Consider the following 23,851-nt stretch of genomic DNA (forward strand, 5'->3'; position numbering starts at 1 on the left):
TCTCCTCTCCTTCAGTCTGTGTCCTCCTCTCCTCTCCTTCAGTCTGTGTCCTCCTCTCCTCTCCTTCAGTCTGTGTCCTCCTCTCCTTCAGTCTGTGTCCTCCTCTCCTCTCCTTCAGTCTGTGTCCTCCTCTCCTCTCCTTCAGTCTGTCTCCTCCTCTCCTTCAGTCTGTGTCCTCCTCTCCTTCAGTCTGTCTCCTCCTCTCCTCTCCTTCAGTCTGTCTCCTCCTCTCCTTCAGTCTGTCTCCTCCTCTCCTTCAGTCTGTGTCCTCCTCTCCTCTCCTTCAGTCTGTGTCCTCCTCTCCTTCAGTCTGTCCTCCTCTCCTCTCCTTCAGTCTGTCTCCTCCTCTCCTTCAGTCTGTGTCCTCCTCTCCTCTCCTTCAGTCTGTGTCCTCCTCTCCTTCAGTCTGTCCTCCTCTCCTCTCCTTCAGTCTGTGTCCTCCTCTCCTCTCCTTCAGTCTGTCTCCTCCTCTCCTTCAGTCTGTGTCCTCCTCTCCTTCAGTCTGTCCTCCTCTCCTCTCCTTCAGTCTGTGTCCTCCTCTCCTCTCCTTCAGTCTGTCTCCTCCTCTCCTTCAGTCTGTCTCCTCCTCTCCTTCAGTCTGTGTCCTCCTCTCCTCTCCTTCAGTCTGTCTCCTCCTCTCCTTCAGTCTGTGTCCTCCTCTCCTTCAGTCTGTGTCCTCCTCTCCTCTCCTTCAGTCTGTGTCCTCCTCTCCTCTCCTTCAGTCTGTCTCCTCCTCTCCTCTCCTTCAGTCTGTCTCCTCCTCTCCTCTCCTTCAGTCTGTGTCCTCCTCTCCTTCAGTCTGTGTCCTCCTCTCCTTCAGTCTGTGTCCTCCTCTCCTCTCCTTCAGTCTGTGTCCTCCTCTCCTCTCCTTCAGTCTGTGTCCTCCTCTCCTCTCCTTCAGTCTGTGTCCTCCTCTCCTCTCCTTCAGTCTGTGTCCTCCTCTCCTCTCCTTCAGTCTGTCCTCCTCTCCTCTCCTTCAGTCTGTGTCCTCCTCTCCTTCAGTCTGTGTCCTCCTCTCCTCTCCTTCAGTCTGTGTCCTCCTCTCCTTCAGTCTGTCTCCTCCTCTCCTTCAGTCTGTGTCCTCCTCTCCTCTCCTTCAGTCTGTGTCCTCCTCTCCTTCAGTCTGTCCTCTCCTCTCCTTCAGTCTGTCTCCTCCTCTCCTTCAGTCTGTGTCCTCCTCTCCTCTCCTTCAGTCTGTCTCCTCCTCTCCTCTCCTTCAGTCTGTCTCCTCCTCTCCTTCAGTCTGTGTCCTCCTCTCCTTCAGTCTGTGTCCTCCTCTCCTTCAGTCTGTGTCCTCCTCTCCTTCAGTCTGTGTCCTCCTCTCCTTCAGTCTGTGTCCTCCTCTCCTTCAGTCTGTGTCCTCCTCTCCTCTCCTTCAGTCTGTCTCCTCCTCTCCTTCAGTCTGTCTCCTCCTCTCCTCTCCTTCAGTCTGTCTCCTCCTCTCCTTCAGTCTGTCTCCTCCTCTCCTCTCCTTCAGTCTGTCTCCTCCTCTCCTAGCAGCCAGAATGTCCTCATGCTTCCTTTTCCCTTCATCTCGATGTCTCCTCTGAACTCCAGCTGGAAGCCGTTGAACTCCTGAAGAACCTCCCGGGTCGCCTCAGAGACGTGAATCCTCAGAGCTGGAGACACAAACAACAACAACATTAAACCAAACACAACAACAACATCAACACAAACACAAACACAACAACAACATCAACACAAACACAACAACATCAACACAAACACAACAACATCAACACAAACACGACAACAACATCAACACAAACACGACAACATCAACACAAACACGACAACAACATCAACACAAACACAAACACAACAACAACATCAACACAAACACAACAACATCAACACAAACACAAACACAACAACAACATCAACACAAACACAACAACATCAACACAAACACAACAACATCAACACAAACACAAACACAACAACAACATCAACACAAACACAACAACATCAACACAAACACAAACACAACAACAACACAAACACAAACACAACATCAAAACAAACACAACAACACATAGATCTGCAGCTGGCAGCCTCGGTGCTGCGCTCTCTTTGTGTGTTTGTGTGTGTGTGTGTTGGTCTTGTTTCCTCTCTGATCACATGCAGCACAGAGGAACTCTTAACGTCTCTTCACTGGTCAAATCTTGAGGGTTTCATGGAACCAGAGCGTTTTTCAGAGATGTTCGTTGAGGAGCAGCGGCTCTCCTCGGAATTTATCGGAGACGCCGATAAATGGGAAGCGAGCTGTTTATTCCCTGCTGGAGTTTCCCTCGTTCATTGTGGTGTCGACGTCCTCAGGCCTGTGAGTGAGGAGCTCCAACACCTGCTGAGCACCAACACCAGACTCCTGCTCAGTGTTCTTCTTCAACAGAGCAAAGCTCAGCGAGAACCCAAATACATAACGCATGTTAAGAGCAGCACCAGAGACACCACCGCGCTGGACCACTGCTCCACTGATAAAGGATGCAGATCACTCAGTCCCTCGTGCAGCTCTGGGACTCTCATCACTGTCTGGTTCATCTCCTCCAGACCTACAGGCAGAAACTAAAATCCTCAAAGCCTGCGGTGAAGACTGTGAGGAGACGGACCAACGAGGCAAAGCTGGAGCTTCAGTCCTGCTTTGCTGCTCTGATTGGAGTGTTTGTGAGGCTGCTGCTACAGACCTGGACCAGCTCACTGACTCTGTGACATCACACGTGTCAAAGAGGACAAAAACCTTCTGCACATTCAACAATGAACCTGCTTCACTGCCAGACTCAGGCAGCTTCGTCGGGCCAAGGAGGAGGCCTACAGAAGTGGGGACAGGATCCTGTAGAACCAGGAGATCAGGGGAGCAAAGAGGAGCTCCACTGAAGAGCTGGAGAAAAGGTTCTCAGCCAACGAGCCCTCGTCAGTGTGGAGAGGCCTGCAGGTCCTCACCAGCTACAGGAGACCCCCCCCCCCACTGAGGACAGTCACCAACTGGCTGACGTCCTGAATGTGAACTGCAGGTTTGATAAGCCCACTCTCACCCCCCCCCCACCTGCTCCATCATCAAACAACCTCCTACACCTCCTGCCTCCTCCTCACCGCTCCCATCCGACCCCCCACCAGCACTGAGGGTCTGTGAAGAGGATGTGAGTCGGCTCTTCCACAGACAGAAGATCAGGAAGGCTCCGGGTCCAGACGGTGTCCCCCTCCTGCCTTCAGGAGGAGCCCCCCAACCTGCCTCAGGAGCTGCTGGTCCTGTTCTACTGAGTCTGTTCTCTGCTCCTCCATCACGGTCTGGTTTGGATCGGCCACCAAACAGGACAGGAACAGACTACAACGGACCGTCAGGTCTGCAGAGAGGATCATTGGTTCCAGCCTGCCCCCCATCCTGGACTTGTTCACCTCCAGAGTCAGGAGGCGGGCTGAAAGATCACTGCAGACCTTCACACCCTGGACACAAGCTGTTCAGCTCCTCCCTCTGGAGGAGCTACAGAGCTCTGTACACCAAAACCACCAAATCCACCAAAACCACCAAAACCACCAGACCAGGACCAGCTTCTCTCTGCGTCACTCTGATGAACAATGAATCAGTCACGCTGCACCATCACCTCCATTCCACTGACACTGTTGTTCATAGGTTAATTTTCACATAGAATATATATATATATATATTATATAAATATATATATATATATTTATATATATATATATATATATAAATATATATATATATATTTATATTGTCTATAGCTGTTAAATGTTTATACATCTGTTCTACTTGTTTTCTGCCCTTTTTTATTCTTTCTATATTTTTCTTGTTCATTGCTCGTGTGTGTGTGTGTGTGTACACACACACACACACACACGAGCAATGAAGCTGATTCTGACTGTGAACAACCACATCAACAAAACAAACACAACAACAACAACATGAAAATAAACACAACAACAAAACAATCACATCAACATCACAACAACAACAAAGACAGAAAACACACAAACAGAGTCAAAGTGATTTAGCAGAAACATGAAAGATAACATGTTATAACATGTTATAACATGTGAAACTATAAACAGGAAGGACGATGTTTTCATGTGTTTTAGGCTGAGCTGAAGTTTATTATGTTTAATATACAAATATGGTTTCAAAACAACAACATGGTGACGGACGACCTTTGAGCTTCACTTAATACACCTGTGAGTGACTCTCTAGTCTGTGATGTGTGTGTATACATGTGTGTGTGTGTGTATACGTGTGTGTGTGTGTAAAGATGTGTGTGTGTGTATATGTGTGTGTGTGTGTGTGTGTATATGTGTGTGTGTGTGTGTTACCCTCTCCATTGGACTCCATGCGTGACGCTGTGTTGACGGTGTCTCCGAACAGACAGTACCTGGGCATCTTCAGCCCGACCACACCTGCACACACTGGACCTACACACACACACACACACACACACACACACACACACACACACACACACGTTATTTATCGTACTTTTAAAACATTATCAGTAGAAGTATTCAGATCTACTGAAAGTGTTAATACTACAATGTAAAGAAGTTGCAACAGACAAATGAAACGCAGAGTGAAGAAGCTCAGCAGCAGAAATAACAGAGTCTGAGATTCATGTACTCAGTGAATAAAGGAGGACCCAGATCCAGACCCTGTGGTACCCCCACAGGGAAACCATCTAACTGAAGAGCCTGGTTCTGTCTGTGGTTTTTATGGTACATATGAATCATTATCACACACAGACGGACAGACTGACCGCTGTGGATGCCGATGCGTAGCCGCAGCTGCTGATTGGCTCGGTGTCGGATCCTGAAGCTCTTGACGGTGTCCAGCAGGGCGAGGCTCATCCGGGCCACCTCCCGCCCGTGGAGCTTCCCGTTCCTCACTGGCAGACCGGACACCACCATGTAGGCGTCACCGATGGTCTCCACCTGGAGGGGCAGCACCGCGTCCCACAGGTGAGTCGTCACCTTAACACGTTTCACGTTTCAATGTGTAAATAATAAGACTAGCTCTTTACATGTATTCACATCTTATAACATAAATAATGACACTAGCTCTTTACATGTATTCACATCTTATAACATAAATAATGACACTAGCTCTACATGTATTCACATCTTATAACATAAATAATAAGACTAGCTCTTTACATGTATTCACATCTTATAACATAAATAATAACACTAGCTCTACATGTATTCACATCTTATAACATAAATAATAAGACTAGCTCTTTACATGTATTCACATCTTATAACATAAATAATAAGACTAGCTCTACATGTATTCACATCTTATAACATAAATAATGACACTAGCTCTACATGTATTCACATCTTATAACATAAATAATAAGACTAGCTCTACATGTATTCACATCTTATAACATAAATAATAAGACTAGCTCTTTACATGTATTCACATCTTATAACATAAATAATAAGACTTGCTCTTTACATGTATTCACATCTTATAACATAAATAATGACACTAGCTCTACATGTATTCACATCTTATAACATAAATAATGACACTAGCTCTACATGTATTCACATCTTATTACATAAATAATGACACTAGCTCTACATGTATTCACATCTTATAACATAAATAATAACACTAGCTCTTTACATGTATTCACATCTTATAACATAAATAATGACACTAGCTCTACATGTATTCACATCTTATAACATAAATAATAACACTAGCTCTACATGTATTCACATCTTATAACATAAATAATAACACTAGCTCTTTACATGTATTCACATCTTATAACATAAATAATAAGACTAGCTCTACATGTATTCACATCTTATAACATAAATAATAAGACTAGCTCTTTACATGTATTCACATCTTATAACATAAATAATAAGACTTGCTCTTTACATGTATTCACATCTTATAACATAAATAATGACACTAGCTCTACATGTATTCACATCTTATAACATAAATAATAACACTAGCTCTTTACATGTATTCACATCTTATAACATAAATAATAAGACTAGCTCTACATGTATTCACATCTTATAACATAAATAATGACACTAGCTCTACATGTATTCACATCTTATAACATAAATAATAAGACTAGCTCTACATGTATTCACATCTTATAACATAAATAATAAGACTAGCTCTTTACATGTATTCACATCTTATAACATAAATAATAAGACTTGCTCTTTACATGTATTCACATCTTATAACATAAATAATGACACTAGCTCTACATGTATTCACATCTTATAACATAAATAATAACACTAGCTCTTTACATGTATTCACATCTTATAACATAAATAATAAGACTAGCTCTACATGTATTCACATCTTATAACATAAATAATAACACTAGCTCTTTACATGTATTCACATCTTATAACATAAATAATAAGACTAACTCTACATGTATTCACATCTTATAACATAAATAATAAGACAAGCTCTACATGTATTCACATCTTATAACATAAATAATAAGACTAGCTCTTTACATGTATTCACATCTTATAACATAAATAATAACACTAGCTCTACATGTATTCACATCTTATAACATAAATAATAAGACTAGCTCTTTACATGTATTCACATCTTATAACATAAATAATAAGACTAGCTCTACATGTATTCACATCTTATAACATAAATAATAAGACTAGCTCTACATGTATTCACATCTTATAACATACATAATAAGACTAGCTCTTTACATGTATTCACATCTTATAACATAAATAATAAGACTAGCTCTACATGTATTCACATCTTATAACATAAATAATGACACTAGCTCTACATGTATTCACATCTTATAACATAAATAATAAGACTAGCTCTACATGTATTCACATCTTATAACATAAATAATAAGACTAGCTCTACATGTATTCACATCTTATAACATAAATAATAAGACTAGCTCTTTACATGTATTCACATCTTATAACATAAATAATGACACTAGCTCTACATGTATTCACATCTTATAACATAAATAATAAGACTAGCTCTACATGTATTCACATCTTATAACATAAATAATAAGACTAGCTCTTTACATGTATTCACATCTTATAACATAAATAATAAGACTAGCTCTACATGTATTCACATCTTATAACATAAATAATAACACTAGCTCTACATGTATTCACATCTTATAACATAAATAATAAGACTAGCTCTACATGTATTCACATCTTATAACATAAATAATAAGACTAGCTCTACATGTATTCACATCTTATAACATAAATAATAAGACTAGCTCTTTACATGTATTCACATCTTATAACATAAATAATGACACTAGCTCTACATGTATTCACATCTTATAACATAAATAATAAGACTAGCTCTACATGTATTCACATCTTATAACATAAATAATAAGACTAGCTCTACATGTATTCACATCTTATAACATAAATAATAAGACTTGCTCTTTACATGTATTCACATCTTATAACATAAATAATGAGACTAGCTCTCTACATGTATTCACATCTTATAACATAAATAATAAGACTAGCTCTTTACATGTATTCACATCTTATAACTTAAATAATAAGACTAGCTCTTTACATGTATTCACATCTTATAACATAAATAATAAGACTAGCTCTACATGTATTCACATCTTATAACATAAATAATAAGACTAGCTCTTTACATGTATTCACATCTTATAACATAAATAATGACACTAGCTCTCTACATGTATTCACATCTTATAACATAAATAATAAGACTAGCTCTTTACATGTATTCACATCTTATAACATAAATAATGACACTAGCTCTCTACATGTATTCACATCTTATAACATAAATAATAAGACTAGCTCTTTACATGTATTCACATCTTATAACATAAATAATAACACTAGCTCTACATGTATTCACATCTTATAACATAAATAATAAGACTAGCTCTACATGTATTCACATCTTATAACATAAATAATAAGACTAGCTCTACATGTATTCACATCTTATAACATAAATAATAAGACTAGCTCTACATGTATTCACATCTTATAACATAAATAATGAGACTAGCTCTACATGTATTCACATCTTATAACATAAATAATGAGACTAGCTCTACATGTATTCACATCTTATAACATAAATAATGAGACTAGCTCTCTACATGTATTCACATCTTATAACATAAATAATAACACTAGCGCTACATGTATTCACATCTTATAACATAAATAATAAGACTAGCTCTACATGTATCACATCTTATAACATAAATAATAAGACTAGCTCTCTACATGTATTCACATCTTATAACATAAATAATAAGACTAGCTCTACATGTATTCACATCTTATAACATAAATAATAAGACTAGCATTTTACATGTATTCACACCTTATAACATAAATAATAAGACTAGCTCTACATGTATTCACATCTTATAACATAAATAAAAAGAAGAAAAAAATACAAACAACAAAAACAATAAATAAATAAATTAAATAGCTAAATAATATCTAACTGGGCTGACCCGGCCTGACTGGTCCTACTGTCCTGTTCTGGAGCTCCTGGTCGTGGTTTGCTGCCAGTGGACGGGGCGATACTGCCCCTGACTTTGTTTACGTTAAAAGCACTTTCTTTTTCCGGACGTTATTATTTTATAATTTATGTAATTTTCCCTCATTTATGTACGTTTTTATGGTTATTTCTTTCATCTCAAAAGGCTCAGGCACACACACCGTTCTCCCACACACTGACTACTTGATGTTTGCTGGCTCGTATCCCACTGTTCGTGTTGTCCTCTTGTTGTTATTTTGTATTATTTCTTGTCTTGCAATAAAAAATAGAAAATTAAAAAATTTAAAAAAGAATAAGACGGGCTGTGGATGTTTTACCTTGTAAACATCAAAGTTGTCGATGATGGCGTCGAAACAGGTGTAGAGGTCGTTTAACAAGGTCACGACCTGGAAGTAGAAAAACAAAAACACTTCCTATCATTCATATGCATGATAATCCAAGCTTCTCTGTGATTGGTTTACACAGCTGGGTTAGTGCACGTGAGCGTGCACGGCTCTCCTACAGCTGAGAACGAGGGCATGAGCCGTACAAGACTTCCAAAAAGACAATTAATTCCCAAATCCTAACAATTTAGCTACGAGGCCGAAGGTCTTGTTCCGACACCTCCAAGAGGAACGTGTATCCTCGCAGGTGGGACAGCCGACGGAGTGACTCCCTGCTGAGACACGGAGCAGCAGCAGCTCCACGCTCCTCACAGTTCTCCTGTAGTGTTGTTCCATCTGGGTTCTAATGTTCTCTAATGTTGTTCTCCTTGGTTCTACTGACCTCTAATGTTCTCCTGGGTTCTATTGACCTCTAATGTTGTTCTACTGGCCTCTAATGTTCTCCTGGGTTCTACTGACCTCTAATGTTCTCCTGGGTTCTACTGACCTCTAATGTTCTCCTGGGTTCTACTGACCTCTAATGTTCTCCTGGGTTCTACTGACCTCTAATGTTGTTCTACTGGCCTCTAATGTTCTCCTGGGTTCTACTGGCCTCTAATGTTCTCCTGGGTTCTATTGACCTCTAATGTTGTTCTACTGGCCTCTAATGTTCTCCTGGGTTCTACTGGCCTCTAATGTTCTCCTGGGTTCTACTGACCTGCAGTGGCGTGCTCTCAGCCGATAAGGCGGTGAAGCCGATGATGTCACTGAAGTAAATGGTGACGGAGTCAAAAGCTTCGGCCTGAACCGTCTCACCTCGTTTCAACTGCTCCGCTACTGAGCTGAAACACAATAATGTTATTACTGCAGTATATTCACTAGTATCTGCTACAACAGTAGTATTATGTCGTACTTACTGAGGGAGTATCTGCTACAGCAGTAGTATTATGTCGTACTTACTGAGGGAGTATCTGCTACAGCAGTAGTATTATGTCGTACTTACTGAGGTAGTATCTGGTACAGCAGTAGTATTATGTCGTACTTACTGAGGTAGTATCTGGTACAGCAGTAGTATTATGTCGTACTTACTGAGGTAGTATCTGGTACAGCAGTAGTATTATGTCGTACTTACTGAGGGAGTATCTGGTACAGCAGTAGTATTATGTCGTACTTACTGAGGTAGTATCTGGTACAGCAGTAGTATTATGTCGTACTTACTGAGGGAGTATCTGCTACAGCAGTAGTATTATGTCGTACTTACTGAGGTAGTATCTGGTACAGCAGTAGTATTATGTCGTACTTACTGAGGGAGTATCTGGTACAGCAGAGCCTCAGCTTTCCTCTTCTCCTCGTGATACGCCTGAGTTCTCTCCTCCACCAGCTCCTCCAGGTTGTTGGCGTACTGCTCCATACGAGACAGAAGGTTGTCCAGGATGTTTGACCCGTAACCCCTGAACAGACAGACAGGAGGACAGACAGGAGGACAGACAGGAGGACAGACAGGAGGACAGACAGGAGGACAGACAGGAGGACAGACAGGACAGACAGGAGGACAGACAGGAGGACAGACAGGAGGACAGACAGGACAGACAGGAGGACAGACAGGAGGACAGACAGAAGGACAGACAGGAGGACAGACAGGAGGACAGACAGGAGGACAGACAGGAGGACAGACAGGAGGACAGACAGGAGGACAGACAGGACAGACAGGAGGACAGACAGAAGGACAGACAGGAGGACAGACAGGAGGACAGACAGGAGGACAGACAGAAGGACAGACAGGAGGACAGACAGAAGGACAGACAGGAGGACAGACAGGAGGACAGACAGGAGGACAGACAGGAGGACATGTTAAATAACCCAGAGGTCTCTAACTCGAGGCCCGCGAGCAAAAAAAAAAAGTAAACAAAAATAAAAATCTAAAGTTAGATTTCATAATGAAAATATCTCCGTAGTCGACGTTATGAGACAGAAAGTCCTAATGATGAGATACTTAAACACAGTCATAGAGCGGCTCTTTGTCTGTTACTCTACATGTAAGATGTAAATGTATTGAGAGTACATTGAAGACTTTAAACGTCTTTACAACACATGAAATACTTCACAACGCACCCTTAAAGGATTTTAAGCTTTGAACAAAGTTATTGTAATAACTTGTGTCTTTGCAGTTTTCTTTATAGTGTGATAGAGTAAAGTGGGTTTAACCCTAAATTAAAATGATTTTAGTCATAACAGAAATGTGCGTAAATATATTTTTACATTTATATAACTGCATGTACAATATTTTAACACTTGAATAAACAATAATCAAATGCAGAGAGTTATTTACCGATATGTGAGGAGTAGTTACATTCACACAGTCTGACATTTACACCCGGCCCTCTGAGGACCGTGATGCTGATGAGGCCCAGAGACCCCTGGTCTCACCTGCCCCCCCTCACCTGTGCTGCTTCCTCAGCAGGATCTTGATGCTGTTGAAGTCCGGTCTCTCGTGGGGCCCTTCGCTCCAGCAGCGTTGCATCAGGACCCCCAGATCCTCATTGTGACTGTGGACGCAGAGGGAGGGCCGGAGGGGGGGGGCCCCGCCATGACGCACCGCCTCGACAATCTCTGAGGGGGGAAGACATCGTCTTCATATTTATACTTCCTGCCATTGATGAGGCCCCTGGTCTTTGTCCCCAGAGGGTAAACACACACTGACCATTGATGAGGCCCCTGGTCTTTGTCCCCAGAGGGTAAACACACACTGACCATTGATGAGGCCCCTGGTCTTTGTCCCCAGAGGGTAAACACACACTGACCATTGATGAGGCCCCTGGTCTTTGTCCCCAGAGGGTAAACACACACTGATCATTGATGAGGCCCCTGGTCTTTGTCCCCAGAGGGTAAACACACTGACCTTTAGGGGTCAGAGTGAGGGTGTCCAGGTGGAAGACTCCTCTCAGCAGAGCCACCTCCTGCAGGATGATGCTGAAGCTGTAGACGTCTCCTCTCTGGGTCCCACAGGGGGGGGGGCAGTCTGTCCTCAGCAGCTCCGGAGCCGTCCACAGTTTACCTGCATGGGGGGGTGAAGGGGACAAACTTAACTTCTCATTATGAAGTAAATTGAAATGTCTCTAGTGAATCTGTAGAGCAGTAAAAGTACAACATGACACAGATGTACTGCAGTACTCGTATATTATCTTACGTGCGTAGTAGGCGTGCGTGTCCTCAGGACAGCTGCTGGTCCGGAGACTCTCCAGACCATAATCAGTGATCTTCAGGACGAAGCGACCGTCCACCACACAGTTAGAGGACTTCAGGTTACCGTGGGAGACCAGGACGCTGTTGTGGAGGAACAACATGCCCTGAAAACAACAACAACAACAACAACAAACATCACGTTAAGTTCACACAACACGTCAATATTCAGAGGTCACCCTGAGGAGAATCTGTGATTTGGGGCTAAATAAATATATATATATATATATATACTGTATATATATATATATACAGTATATATATATACAGTATATATATATATATATATATATATATATACAGTATATATATATATATATATATATATAGGAGAACATTATTAGGTTAAAAGAACTGGTGAACCGTGGTGAAGAGAAACCCTTCAGAACATCTACTGAAGTCCAGAACTCTCTGGAGGAGGTGGAGTGTGTTAAAGTCTACCATCAAGAGACGCCTCCATGACTCTAAAGACAGTTCACAACAAGGTGCAACCTCTGGTGACCCTGAAGAACAGGAAGGAACTAGACTTCAACAGAAGACATCTGAAGAAGACCGACCAGTGTGGGAACAAGATTCTTTGGATGAAACCAAGATGAACTTGTCCCAGAATGATGGAGGAGGAAAGTGTGGAGAAGGAAAGGAACGGCTCACGACCTGAAACAGACCACATCACCTGTCTCATGGTGGAGGCGGTGCTGTGGATGCACATGTCTGGACCTGGGTCACTGTGTTCATTGGTGACGTCACAGCTGATAGAAGCAGCAGATGAGTTCTGAGGTGTTTGAACTATCTGCTCAGATTCAGCCTCACAGTGCAGATGGAGAACGACCTACAACATGCTGTGAACACAACACAGAGCTTCTTATGCAGAGCAACGTTCTTCAAAGGCCAAGTCAGTCACCTGACCTCCACCCACGTGAGCAGCGTTTCACTTCCTGAAGATAAAAGTGAAGCACAAAGACCCACAAACAGCAGCAGCTGAAGGAGGCTGAAAGGATCAAAGCATCTCCAGGGAGGAGACGGTGGTTTGGTGATGTTTATGGAGCCAGACTTCAGCCAATCATTGACTGCAAAGGATTTCCCTCCAAGTATTACAAATAATGATTATATTCACAATTATGTTAGTTTGTTCAGTTACTTTTGAGCCTCTGAACATGTGGTGACTGTGTAGAAATGGCTGTAATTCCTAAATGGTCATTGTGATTTTTTTGTTTTATCCATTGAATTAAAGCTGAAAATCTTTACTTCAACCACATGTTGACTGATTAGTTTCAAATCCATTGGGGTTGTGTAAAGAGGCAAAATTAGAAAGATTGTGTCACAGTCCAAATACTTACGGCCCTGACTGTAGCTCCAGACGGGTCAACGCGGTCTCCCTGCCGGAGCTCTTTGAGCCCATTGTGGAGCACCATGACGAGTATGACGAGGAACCTGTGCTGACGGCTACTCAGCCCAGCTGCAGAACTTTGAGTTTGTTTTTTTGCTGTCACATGGGATTTATGAGTATTTGGATGTGCTTTTTGGACTACAGAACAAACAAAAACCTGGACGTACAGTTCTGTCTGAAAAGAGTGGATGAGTTTTGTGACACTATTGAGAGAGAACATTTTTGAGTCCACTGTGCGTGAAACAGGTTCCCCAAGCGCACGAAGAGGCCAAGCCCAGCGAAGCATTGGTGCACGGTACCAGAAACTCCACAGCGATATCTTCAACATTCCTGCCCAGGTACGAAATCGGTTCAAAGACCACGAGAAATGTATGTTCCTCTCCCTCCTCGACCCCCAGCAGTTTCAGGCATATGGGAAGAAATTCCCGGATTCGGCCTTCTCCAACCCAACGCAGAGTCACGGCTCTCTGTTTGATGACCTGACACGGCTTCATGTACGTCACGGCTGGCTTTGAAGGTAGAAGCCCTGCTGGTCTACTGGCTTTCCTTCAGCAGAAAGATCTGGTGGAGAGCATGCGTCAACTTTACGCCCTGGCATGTTTGGCGGTGACGATCCCGATACCGACTGCCTCTGTGGAGCGACATGTTCAGCCCTCAAACGCATCGAAACATATTTCTGAAATACAACTGAGGAGGCTCGACTGTCATCACTGGCGTCCATCAAAAAGGACCTCTGGCTGGAACGAAAGCACACGGATGTTCTGTACAACCGCATCATTTATCTCTTTTCAATCAAAGAAAGGAGGACTTTGTCTATAAATAGTGAACAGCATTTGGTAAGTGAACTGCTTTGTGTAGCGTTGTGTTCATTTGTCTATTGTGTGTTTTAATGATACGGTTAATATTGTTCCATCTGATGTCAATAATATGTGAATGGCCCGAGCTCTTCAGTGAGCGGCTTCTTCTTTGTTATTGTCATTTTGTTCATTTATTTCACTTGTCAAATGTTGCCGTGTGATGTAAACATGAGGAGCTGTGGCGTCATAATGAGGTTATTAGGAGGTGGTTCAGAAGGCCCAGGTATACAATGCACGCCCGCCACCGGTAGATATGTTTAACTGAGACGATGGAGATGATGAAGAGGAGGGAGGTTCTCTGAAGCCCCGCCCCCTGATGCAGCCAAAGGCCGTTACCTTGACAATGTCATTGATGAGAGAGTATCTGAACATCCAGTCCAGAGTGATGCTGTTGCTCTCCATCAGGTCCTGGAACACACACACACACACACACACACACATACACACAGACACACACACACACACATATACACACAGAGACACAGAGACACACACACACACACACATACACACAGACACACACAGAGACACAGAGACACACACACACACACATACTGTCAGTTCAGTGTCATTATGATGTAGCTTCTTGTTGCGACTCATTCACTCAATCAAATTACAGCTGTCTATGTGTGTGTGTGTGTCTCAATGTGTGTGTGTGTGTGTCTGTGTGTGTGTGTGTCTCTGTGTGTGTGTGTGTGTCTGTGTGTGTGTGTGTCTCTGTGTGTGTGTGTGTGTCTGTGTGTGTGTGTGTCTCTGTGTGTGTGTGTGTCTCTGTGTGTGTGTGTGTGTGTGTAATGTGATTAAAGTGACACACAGCTGCTTCCACCTGAACAACAACAACAGGACTGATTTCTGCCGATGAGAATATATCTTTAGGTACATATATATACATATATATGTGTGTATATATACACACATATATATATATATATATACACACATATATATATACATATATATGTGTGTATATATATATATATATATATTTATGTATATATATATATATATATACACACATATATATACATATATATGTGTGTATATATATATATATTTATGTATATATACACACATATATATACATATATATACATATATGTGTGTATATATATATATATATGTGTGTATATATATATATATATATATATATTTATGTATATGTATATATTATAAATATATAGTAATAATATATAGTATAAATGTTATTTAATAATGAATTGGATTAAATGGTGAAAGTGTCAAAGGGCTTTATGATGGAAGTAAACGATGGACGATAAGAGAAATGTCTCATAAGTTTTGTGTTAATAACATTTAGATGTTTTCATTTTTTCAATATTTTCAATAATTTTAATTTTCAATTGGATTCGAGTTAAAGTTGGCTTCACACATGATGCTAACATGCTAACACCAAGCTAGAGGCCTCTTTAGTCTTTTTATATATATTATATTAGTCTTTATATATATTATATTAGTCTTTATATATATTATATTAGTCTTTATATATATTATATTAGTCTTTATATATATTATATTAGTCTTTATATATATTATATTAGTCTTTATATATATTATATTTGTCGTGTCTGACTGATCTCTGATCAGCTCCCGTCTACGAACACCTAACATTGGATTACTGTGATACTGAATTCGTCTTTCTATGATTTCTAAGTAGATTTATTGACGTTCATGATGATGATATAGAGATCATACTCGGGTAAATATTTGATCCCCGCCTCCCTCTGACACGTTCATCTGAATGATGCTTCAGCTGAATATCTGGTGTTGAACATCCAAACGAAGAGCAAAAATAACTCAAACCACCCGAGCAGCTCTTTGTTAAACTGACATTCTGAGATCTGGCAACAACCCAAAGCCCACACATTCACACATTCACACATTCACACATTCACACATTCACACATTCACACATCAACCTACAGCTGGTTGACATGTGTTCTCATGTTGCTAGGTTACCGTTCAGGGAGGTTGCTAAGTTACAGCGCTGACAAATAACTAGAGACAACATCTGAGGTATGAAGGAATGAAGGAATAAGGAATAAAGGACTGACAGAGGGTATAACGAGGAATAAAGGGCTGACAGAGGGGTATAACGTGGAATAAAGGACTGACAGAGGGTATAACGAGGAATAAAGGACTGACAGAGGGTATAACGAGGAATAAAGGGCTGACAGAGGGTATAACGAGGAATAAAGGGCTGACAGAGGGGTATAACGAGGAATAAAGGACTGACAGAGGGTATAACGAGGAATAAAGGGCTGACAGAGGGTATAACGAGGAATAAAGGGCTGACAGAGGGTATAACGAGGAATAAAGGACTGACAGAGGGGTATAACGAGGAATAAAGGGCTGACAGAGGGTATAACGAGGAATAAAGGGCTGACAGAGGGTATAACGAGGAATAAAGGGCTGACAGAGGGTATAACGAGGAATAAAGGGCTGACAGAGGGTATAACGAGGAATAAAGGGCTGACAGAGGGTATAACGAGGAATAAAGGGCTGACAGAGGGTATGACGAGGAATAAAGGGCTGACAGAGGGTATAACGAGGAATAAAGGGCTGACAGAGGGTATAATGAGGAATAAAGGACTGACAGAGGGTATAACGAGGAATAAAGGGCTGACAGAGGGGTATAACGAGGAATAAAGGGCTGACAGAGGGTATAACGAGGAATAAAGGGCTGACAGAGGGTATAACGAGGAATAAAGGGCTGACAGAGGGGTATAACGAGGAATAAAGGGCTGACAGAGGGGTATAACGAGGAATAAAGGGCTGACAGAGGGTATAATGAGGAATAAAGGACTGACAGAGGGTATAACGAGGAATAAAGGGCTGACAGAGGGGTATAACGAGGAATAAAGGGCTGACAGAGGGTATAACGAGGAATAAAGGGCTGACAGAGGGTATAACGAGGAATAAAGGGCTGACAGAGGGGTATAACGAGGAATAAAGGGCTGACAGAGGGGTATAACGAGGAATAAAGGGCTGACAGAGGGTATAACGAGGAATAAAGGGCTGACAGAGGGGTATAACGAGGAATAAAGGGCTGACAGAGGGGTATAACGAGGAATAAAGGGCTGACAGAGGGTATAACGAGGAATAAAGGGCTGACAGAGGGGTATAACGAGGAATAAAGGGCTGACAGAGGGTATAACGAGGAATAAAGGGCTGACAGAGGGTATAACGAGGAATAAAGGGCTGACAGAGGGGTATAACGAGGAATAAAGGACTGACAGAGGGGTATAACGAGGAATAAAGGGCTGACAGAGGGTATAACGAGGAATAAAGGGCTGACAGAGGGTATAACGAGGAATAAAGGGCTGACAGAGGGTATAACGAGGAATAAAGGACTGACAGAGGGTATAACGAGGAATAAAGGGCTGACAGAGGGTATAACGAGGAATAAAGGGCTGACAGAGGGTATAACGAGGAATAAAGGGCTGACAGAGGGTATAACGAGGAATAAAGGGCTGACAGAGGGTATAAAGGGTATAAATTGTTAGTAGACGGGTTGGTCGAGGGGTAAAGAGTTAGGTGTGTTGTACCTGTAGGCTGCCTCTGGGACAATACTCTGTGATGATGCATTTGTTTGGTGGATCAATGCAGGCGCCAATGAAGCGTGTCAGGTGCTCATTCTGAACATCTCGCATCTGTAAGAGCACAAAGGCAGCAGGTTCAAAGTAGGTAGGTCAGTTAGTGGGTCAGTTGGTGGGTCAGCAGCTAACTGATTGGTAGGGCAATTGGAAGGTCATTTGATAGGTCAGTTGGTGGGTCAGTTGGTAGGTCTGCAGATGGAGTTCTTACATGTTTTAGTTCAAACAGGACCTTCCTGGTTAGTTCGATCCGTTTCTTGTTGATATACTTGATAGCTGCCAGGTTTCCCTGCAGGAGACAAAATCAGTGTGATCATTTCACCATCATGTTATTCTCCATTACAGGTTGTTATCTGTCAGAAGAGAATGTCTGGTTGTGTAAGGTGGTGTCAGACCTTGTAGTATCCAGTTTTGGTGTAGATCTGGAAGTTCCCCTCCATAGTAATCAGAGAGCCGCAGTTAGATCCTTTCTGCAGAGAATCAAGATTAACTAGTCCAGTCAGAAGTTACTAGAAACCATTTAAAGTGGGTGTGTTAATGTGTGAGTGTTTTGTATTTCTCTCTGATTAATAAATGCAACAAACACAAGGTCACTCGGTTACATTGGATGATGTCCAAAGAACTTGTTGCTCCAAGAATGGCCCATTTTCATTATTACAATATCGCTCCATTGGCTCAGGGTGGGAAGCTCTTTAGGAAGTTAGCGTCTTGTAATTGCCGTCTTGCTTGCTACCATTAGAATTCTTTGTAAATATTTTTCTCTGATACCCACTTGATTTATACTTATTGAGTTTGTAGTAGTCCATTGATGTGGACGCTGAGAGGCCTTTCCTCTGGAGAAACAGCACTGTGCTCTTTGTCTCTTATGTAGTCTGTTGAGTTGTTCTTCGTTTGTAATCTACTTCGATCCAGGACCCTGACGATCCATCTGGTGGCTTCTGAGTTCTGAGGTCTATAGTGTGAAAAACTCCTGCAGGTGTTACTGATGTTCTTCCTTCATCCAGTAACGTCGTTGGTACGAGGAAGAACCACAGAGCACTTCTCTCAGCTCTGGTAGCTGTGAGGCTTGTTTTCTTGTGTTACATTTCCAACAGAGAAAACGACATCCCAAAATATGTCTTTTTACAGATTTGACAGTGTTCTGACTCATATTCAGTGGCAGAGAGGCCTCGAGGCTGCAGCTACACTGGGGAGGATTTGGTGTGTGTATGTGTGAGTGTGAGTGTGTGTGAGTGTGAGTGTGTGTGTATGTGTGAGTGTGAGTGTGTGTGAGTGTGAGTGTGTGTGTGAGTGTGAGTGTGTGTGAGTGTGTGTGTGTGTGTGTGTGTGTGTGTGTGTGAGTGTGTGTGAGTGTGAGTGTGTGTGTATGTGTGAGTGTGAGTGTGTGTGAGTGTGAGTGTGTGTGTGAGTGTGAGTGTGTGTGTGTGTGTGTGTGTGTGTGTGTGTGTGTGTGTTACCAGTGACATGGTGAGTCTGCTGCAGGCTCTCCTCAGGACTTTATCCAGGTTGCTCATCTGGACGTCGTCCCATGAAACTCTCCACAGCTGAGCAGCCAACTCGCTCTCCAGCTTCAACTTCCTGTTCAATAGACAGGAAGACAGGTGTGTGTGTTAGTGTTTGAAGGGTCGATGTTTGTGTGTGTTGAGACAGACAGACAGACAGAGAGACAGACAGAGAGACAGACAGACAGGAGGTCTAACAATGCCTTTGTATGCAGCTCACTTTTCAGCAGCAGCTCTGCAGTGAGGTGCAGTGTGTACTGTGATTGGTCGGTGGGCGAGCACGTGACTATCGTGAAACGAAACTTACAGCAGAGGCTCACTCAAAGTAGTGAGAGTTCAAATTGTATTATGGAAGAAAATTATGATATTTTTTGCATTTTGCTTGGTATAGATTTTATCTTATTTTTTGACCTAGCTTTGTTTGTTAACACTCAACGGCTGAAATTGGAAGAGAAACGGATTAGTGAGTTGGGATTTAACTGTGAGATTAAACTCTTTGTCAACAAAGAAAGGAGGATGGAGTTTGTCTTTAAGTCAACTGGTTTGTTTTTTTACATCTAATATCTGAATGGCCCTTGAGTGTGTAGTTGCTGCTGTTGTTTTTCCGTTAAGCTAGTTAGCCTAGCCTCCTGGAACACTAGCGTGGCATCAGCTGTTGTTGTTCCGGTTCAGAGGTCACACAGTCCGCTGTCTCCTAGTGAGCGCAGGAAACATTATATTTACCACAATTTAAGCTTCTGCATTTTCCAAACGCACTAGTGTTATTGTCAATTAGTCTCCACACAAGTATAGAAGTACAAACGTGTAAGTGAGTGTGTGTGTGACTTTCTCACCTGTAGATGAAGACAGTCACAGTAACAATGATTACAAAGACGAAGCAGATCACTATGGCAACCATCTGATGCATTGTCACTGTACCTGCAGAGGACAGAAAGCACAGAAAGTGTTTTTTTTGCTAATTGTGTTACAGTTTACATTTGTAGTTTACAGCTGATCTTCTCTGTCTCTTCCAGGCTGTCTGTGCTTTTGTCTTTTATTCTCTTTGAGCTCTTCTCACCAACATCACTGACTCAGTAGAACCAGTGATGTTTCAGAGCTCTCCTCTCCTGGACCCTGAACCTCTCGTGATGCTTTCTGTTGCTCCTCTGGAAAAGTGAACAAGAACTTGTCACAGGACTTTAAACTTCTTAAGTTTCCTAAAGAAATACAGCTACTCATGAGCTTCATTCACCAGGATGAAGACGAGTGATTCCATAACGGACTGAAATGAGCTTTGTTTTGAACATTCAATGTCAAAAGGAAACTTGTATTTGTCCAAAGGAGACGACTCAGCGCCCGGCTGAGACTTCATGAGCACAGCTGGAGAAACAATCTTCCCACGAGTCCTGTAGACCACCAACGCGTCGTTGACAGAGAACATAGTTTGCAGACTGCAGAAGATTTAGAGTCGTGGTTGTTTTGCTCCACATGGCTGCTCACGGTGAAGACTTCATGGTGCATTCAGGGGAACCTCACGCTGTAGTAAAGTTCCTCCTGACAGCTTCTTTTTGGTGTTTAACAGTTCTTTTCCAGTTTATTGGTAAAATAATTTGTTATTAAATATTTAATGAATCATTTAAATTTGACCACATATTGTGGTCCATAGACAAAGAACTGAAGGTTATTTTAGTCATAAAACGACGATCCGTTGATCTGAACCTAGTGAGGACCGGGTCCAGTTTGTTCCTCCTCCTCAGCTCCATCGATGTAGACAGTGTGTGTGTGTGTGTGTGTGTGTGTGTGTGTGTGTGTTCGTACGTGTGAGGCAGGCTGGTTGGTCGTTCTTGAAGCCACACTCTGGGACGTCTGGCGGTGGAGAGCCACCTGGCCACTGGAAGCTCCGCCCACCCTGCATGATCAGCTGTTTCATGCTGCTGTTGTACACACACACAACCTGCGTAGACACACACACACACACACACACACACACACACACACAAGTAACATATAAGCTCCAGTTTCTCAGGTGTGTGATGACATCATGGCAATGACATCATGATTGAGGTGTTTTACCTGGAACTCTCCAGACTCCATGTCGACCGTGTCCCAAACAGCAAAGTCCATCTGTCTGTCCCCGAACTCGTCCATCTGCACCGGACCCATCACTCCTACAGACGCACAACAGACACACAACACACAACACCATCATATATGTTCATCATGTTAACAAGACCCATCACTCCTACAGACGCACAACAGACACACAACACACAACACCATCATATATGTTCATCATGTTAACAAGTCCCATCGCTCCTACAGACACACAACAGACACACAACAGACACACAACACCATCATACATGTTCATCCTGTTAACAAGTCCCATCGCTCCTACAGACGCACAACAGACACACAACAGACACACAACACCATCATACATGTTCATCCTGTTAACAAGACCCATCGCTCCTACAGAGGCACAACAGACACACAACAGACACACAACACCATCATACATGTTCATCCTGTTAACAAGTCCCATCGCTCCTACAGACGCACAACAGACACACAACAGACACACAACACCATCATACATGTTCATCATGTTAACAAGACCCATTGCTCCTACAGACACACAACAGACACACAACACCATCATACATGTTCATCCTGTTAACAAGACCCATCGCTCCTACAGACGCACAACAGACACACAACAGACACACAACACCATCATACATGTTCATCCTGTTAACAAGACCCATCGCTCCTACAGACGCACAACAGACACACAACAGACACACAACACCATCATACATGTTCATCATGTTAACAAGACCCATCGCTCCTACAGACGCACAACAGACACACAACACACAACACCATCATACATGTTCATCCTGTTAACAAGACCCATCGCTCCTACAGACGCACAACAGACACATAACACACAACACCATCATACATGTTCATCATGTTCCCATGTATGTGTTCATGTATTTCATGTGTGTGTTCAGGTATGTGTTCATGTATTTCATGTATGTGTTCATGTATGTGTTCATGTATGTGTTCATGTATTTCATGTATGTGTTCATGTATGTGTTCATGTATGTGTTCATGTGTGTGTTCATGTATGTGTTCATGTATTTCATGTATGTGTTCATGTATGTGTTCATGTATGTGTTCATGTATGTGTTCATGTATGTCTTCATGTATTTCATGTATGTGTTCATGTATGTGTTCATGTATGTGTTCATGTATGTGTTCATGTGTGTGTTCATGTGTGTGTTCATGTATGTGTTCATGTATGTGTTCATGTATGTGTTCATGTATTTCATGTATGTGTTCATGTATGTGTTCATGTATGTGTTCATGTGTGTGTTCATGTATGTGTTCATGTGTGTGTTCATGTGTGTGTTCATGTATGTGTTCATGTGTGTGTTCATGTGTGTGTTCATGTATGTGTTCATGTATGTGTTCATGTATGTGTTCATGTATGTGTTCATGTATGTGTTCATGTGTGTGTTCATGTGTGTGTTCATGTATGTGTTCATGTATGTGTTCATGTATGTGTTCATGTATGTGTTCATGTATGTGTTCATGTGTGTTTTCATGTATGTGTTCATGTATTTCATGTATGTGTTCATGTATGTGTTCATGTATGTGTTCATGTATGTGTTCATGTATGTGTTCATGTGTGTGTTCATGTGTGTGTTCATGTATGTGTTCATGTATGTGTTCATGTATGTGTTCATGTATGTGTTCATGTATTTCATGTATGTGTTCATGTATGTGTTCATGTATGTGTTCATGTGTGTGTTCATGTGTGTGTTCATGTATGTGTTCATGTGTGTGTTCATGTGTGTGTTCATGTATGTGTTCATGTATGTGTTCATGTATGTGTTCATGTATGTGTTCATGTATGTGTTCATGTGTGTGTTCATGTGTGTGTTCATGTATGTGTTCATGTGTGTGTTCATGTATGTGTTCATGTATGTGTTCATGTATGTGTTCATGTATGTGTTCATGTGTGTGTTCATGTATGTGTTCATGTATTTCATGTATGTGTTCATGTATGTGTTCATGTATGTGTTCATGTATGTGTTCATGTATGTGTTCATGTGTGTGTTCATGTATGTGTTCATGTATGTGTTCATGTGTGTGTTCATGTATGTGTTCATGTATGTGTTCATGTATGTGTTCATGTATGTGTTCATGTATGTGTTCATGTGTGTGTTCATGTGTGTGTTCATGTATGTGTTCATGTATGTGTTCATGTATGTGTTCATGTATTTCATGTATTTGTATCTGTGGGAT

At 41.8% G+C, this 23,851-nt stretch overlaps 1 protein-coding gene across 1 annotated transcript in view; it reads right to left on the reverse strand.

Moving 5' to 3' along the window:
• Positions 1 to 1,473: 1,473 nt before the first annotated feature.
• npr1a (natriuretic peptide receptor 1a) overlaps positions 1,474 to 23,851 on the reverse strand; it is a gene marked incomplete at both ends in the record, with an annotated part of 32,950 nt that continues 10,572 nt past the window's right edge. Inside the window, 17 exon segments of the mRNA XM_079176355.1 lie at positions 1,474 to 1,619; positions 4,324 to 4,422; positions 4,761 to 4,935; positions 8,911 to 8,979; positions 9,674 to 9,797; positions 10,260 to 10,406; positions 11,397 to 11,565; positions 11,855 to 12,010; positions 12,143 to 12,302; positions 14,776 to 14,847; positions 18,003 to 18,107; positions 18,262 to 18,339; positions 18,446 to 18,520; positions 19,508 to 19,628; positions 20,386 to 20,470; positions 21,350 to 21,485; positions 21,605 to 21,699. Of these exon segments, the coding sequence (XP_079032481.1) occupies positions 1,474 to 1,619; positions 4,324 to 4,422; positions 4,761 to 4,935; positions 8,911 to 8,979; positions 9,674 to 9,797; positions 10,260 to 10,406; positions 11,397 to 11,565; positions 11,855 to 12,010; positions 12,143 to 12,302; positions 14,776 to 14,847; positions 18,003 to 18,107; positions 18,262 to 18,339; positions 18,446 to 18,520; positions 19,508 to 19,628; positions 20,386 to 20,470; positions 21,350 to 21,485; positions 21,605 to 21,699 (2,012 nt within the window).

This window comes from Pholis gunnellus, assembly GCF_910591455.1.
Source record: "Pholis gunnellus genome assembly, chromosome: 16".
In the NCBI taxonomy this organism is placed as follows: domain Eukaryota; kingdom Metazoa; phylum Chordata; class Actinopteri; order Perciformes; family Pholidae; genus Pholis; species Pholis gunnellus.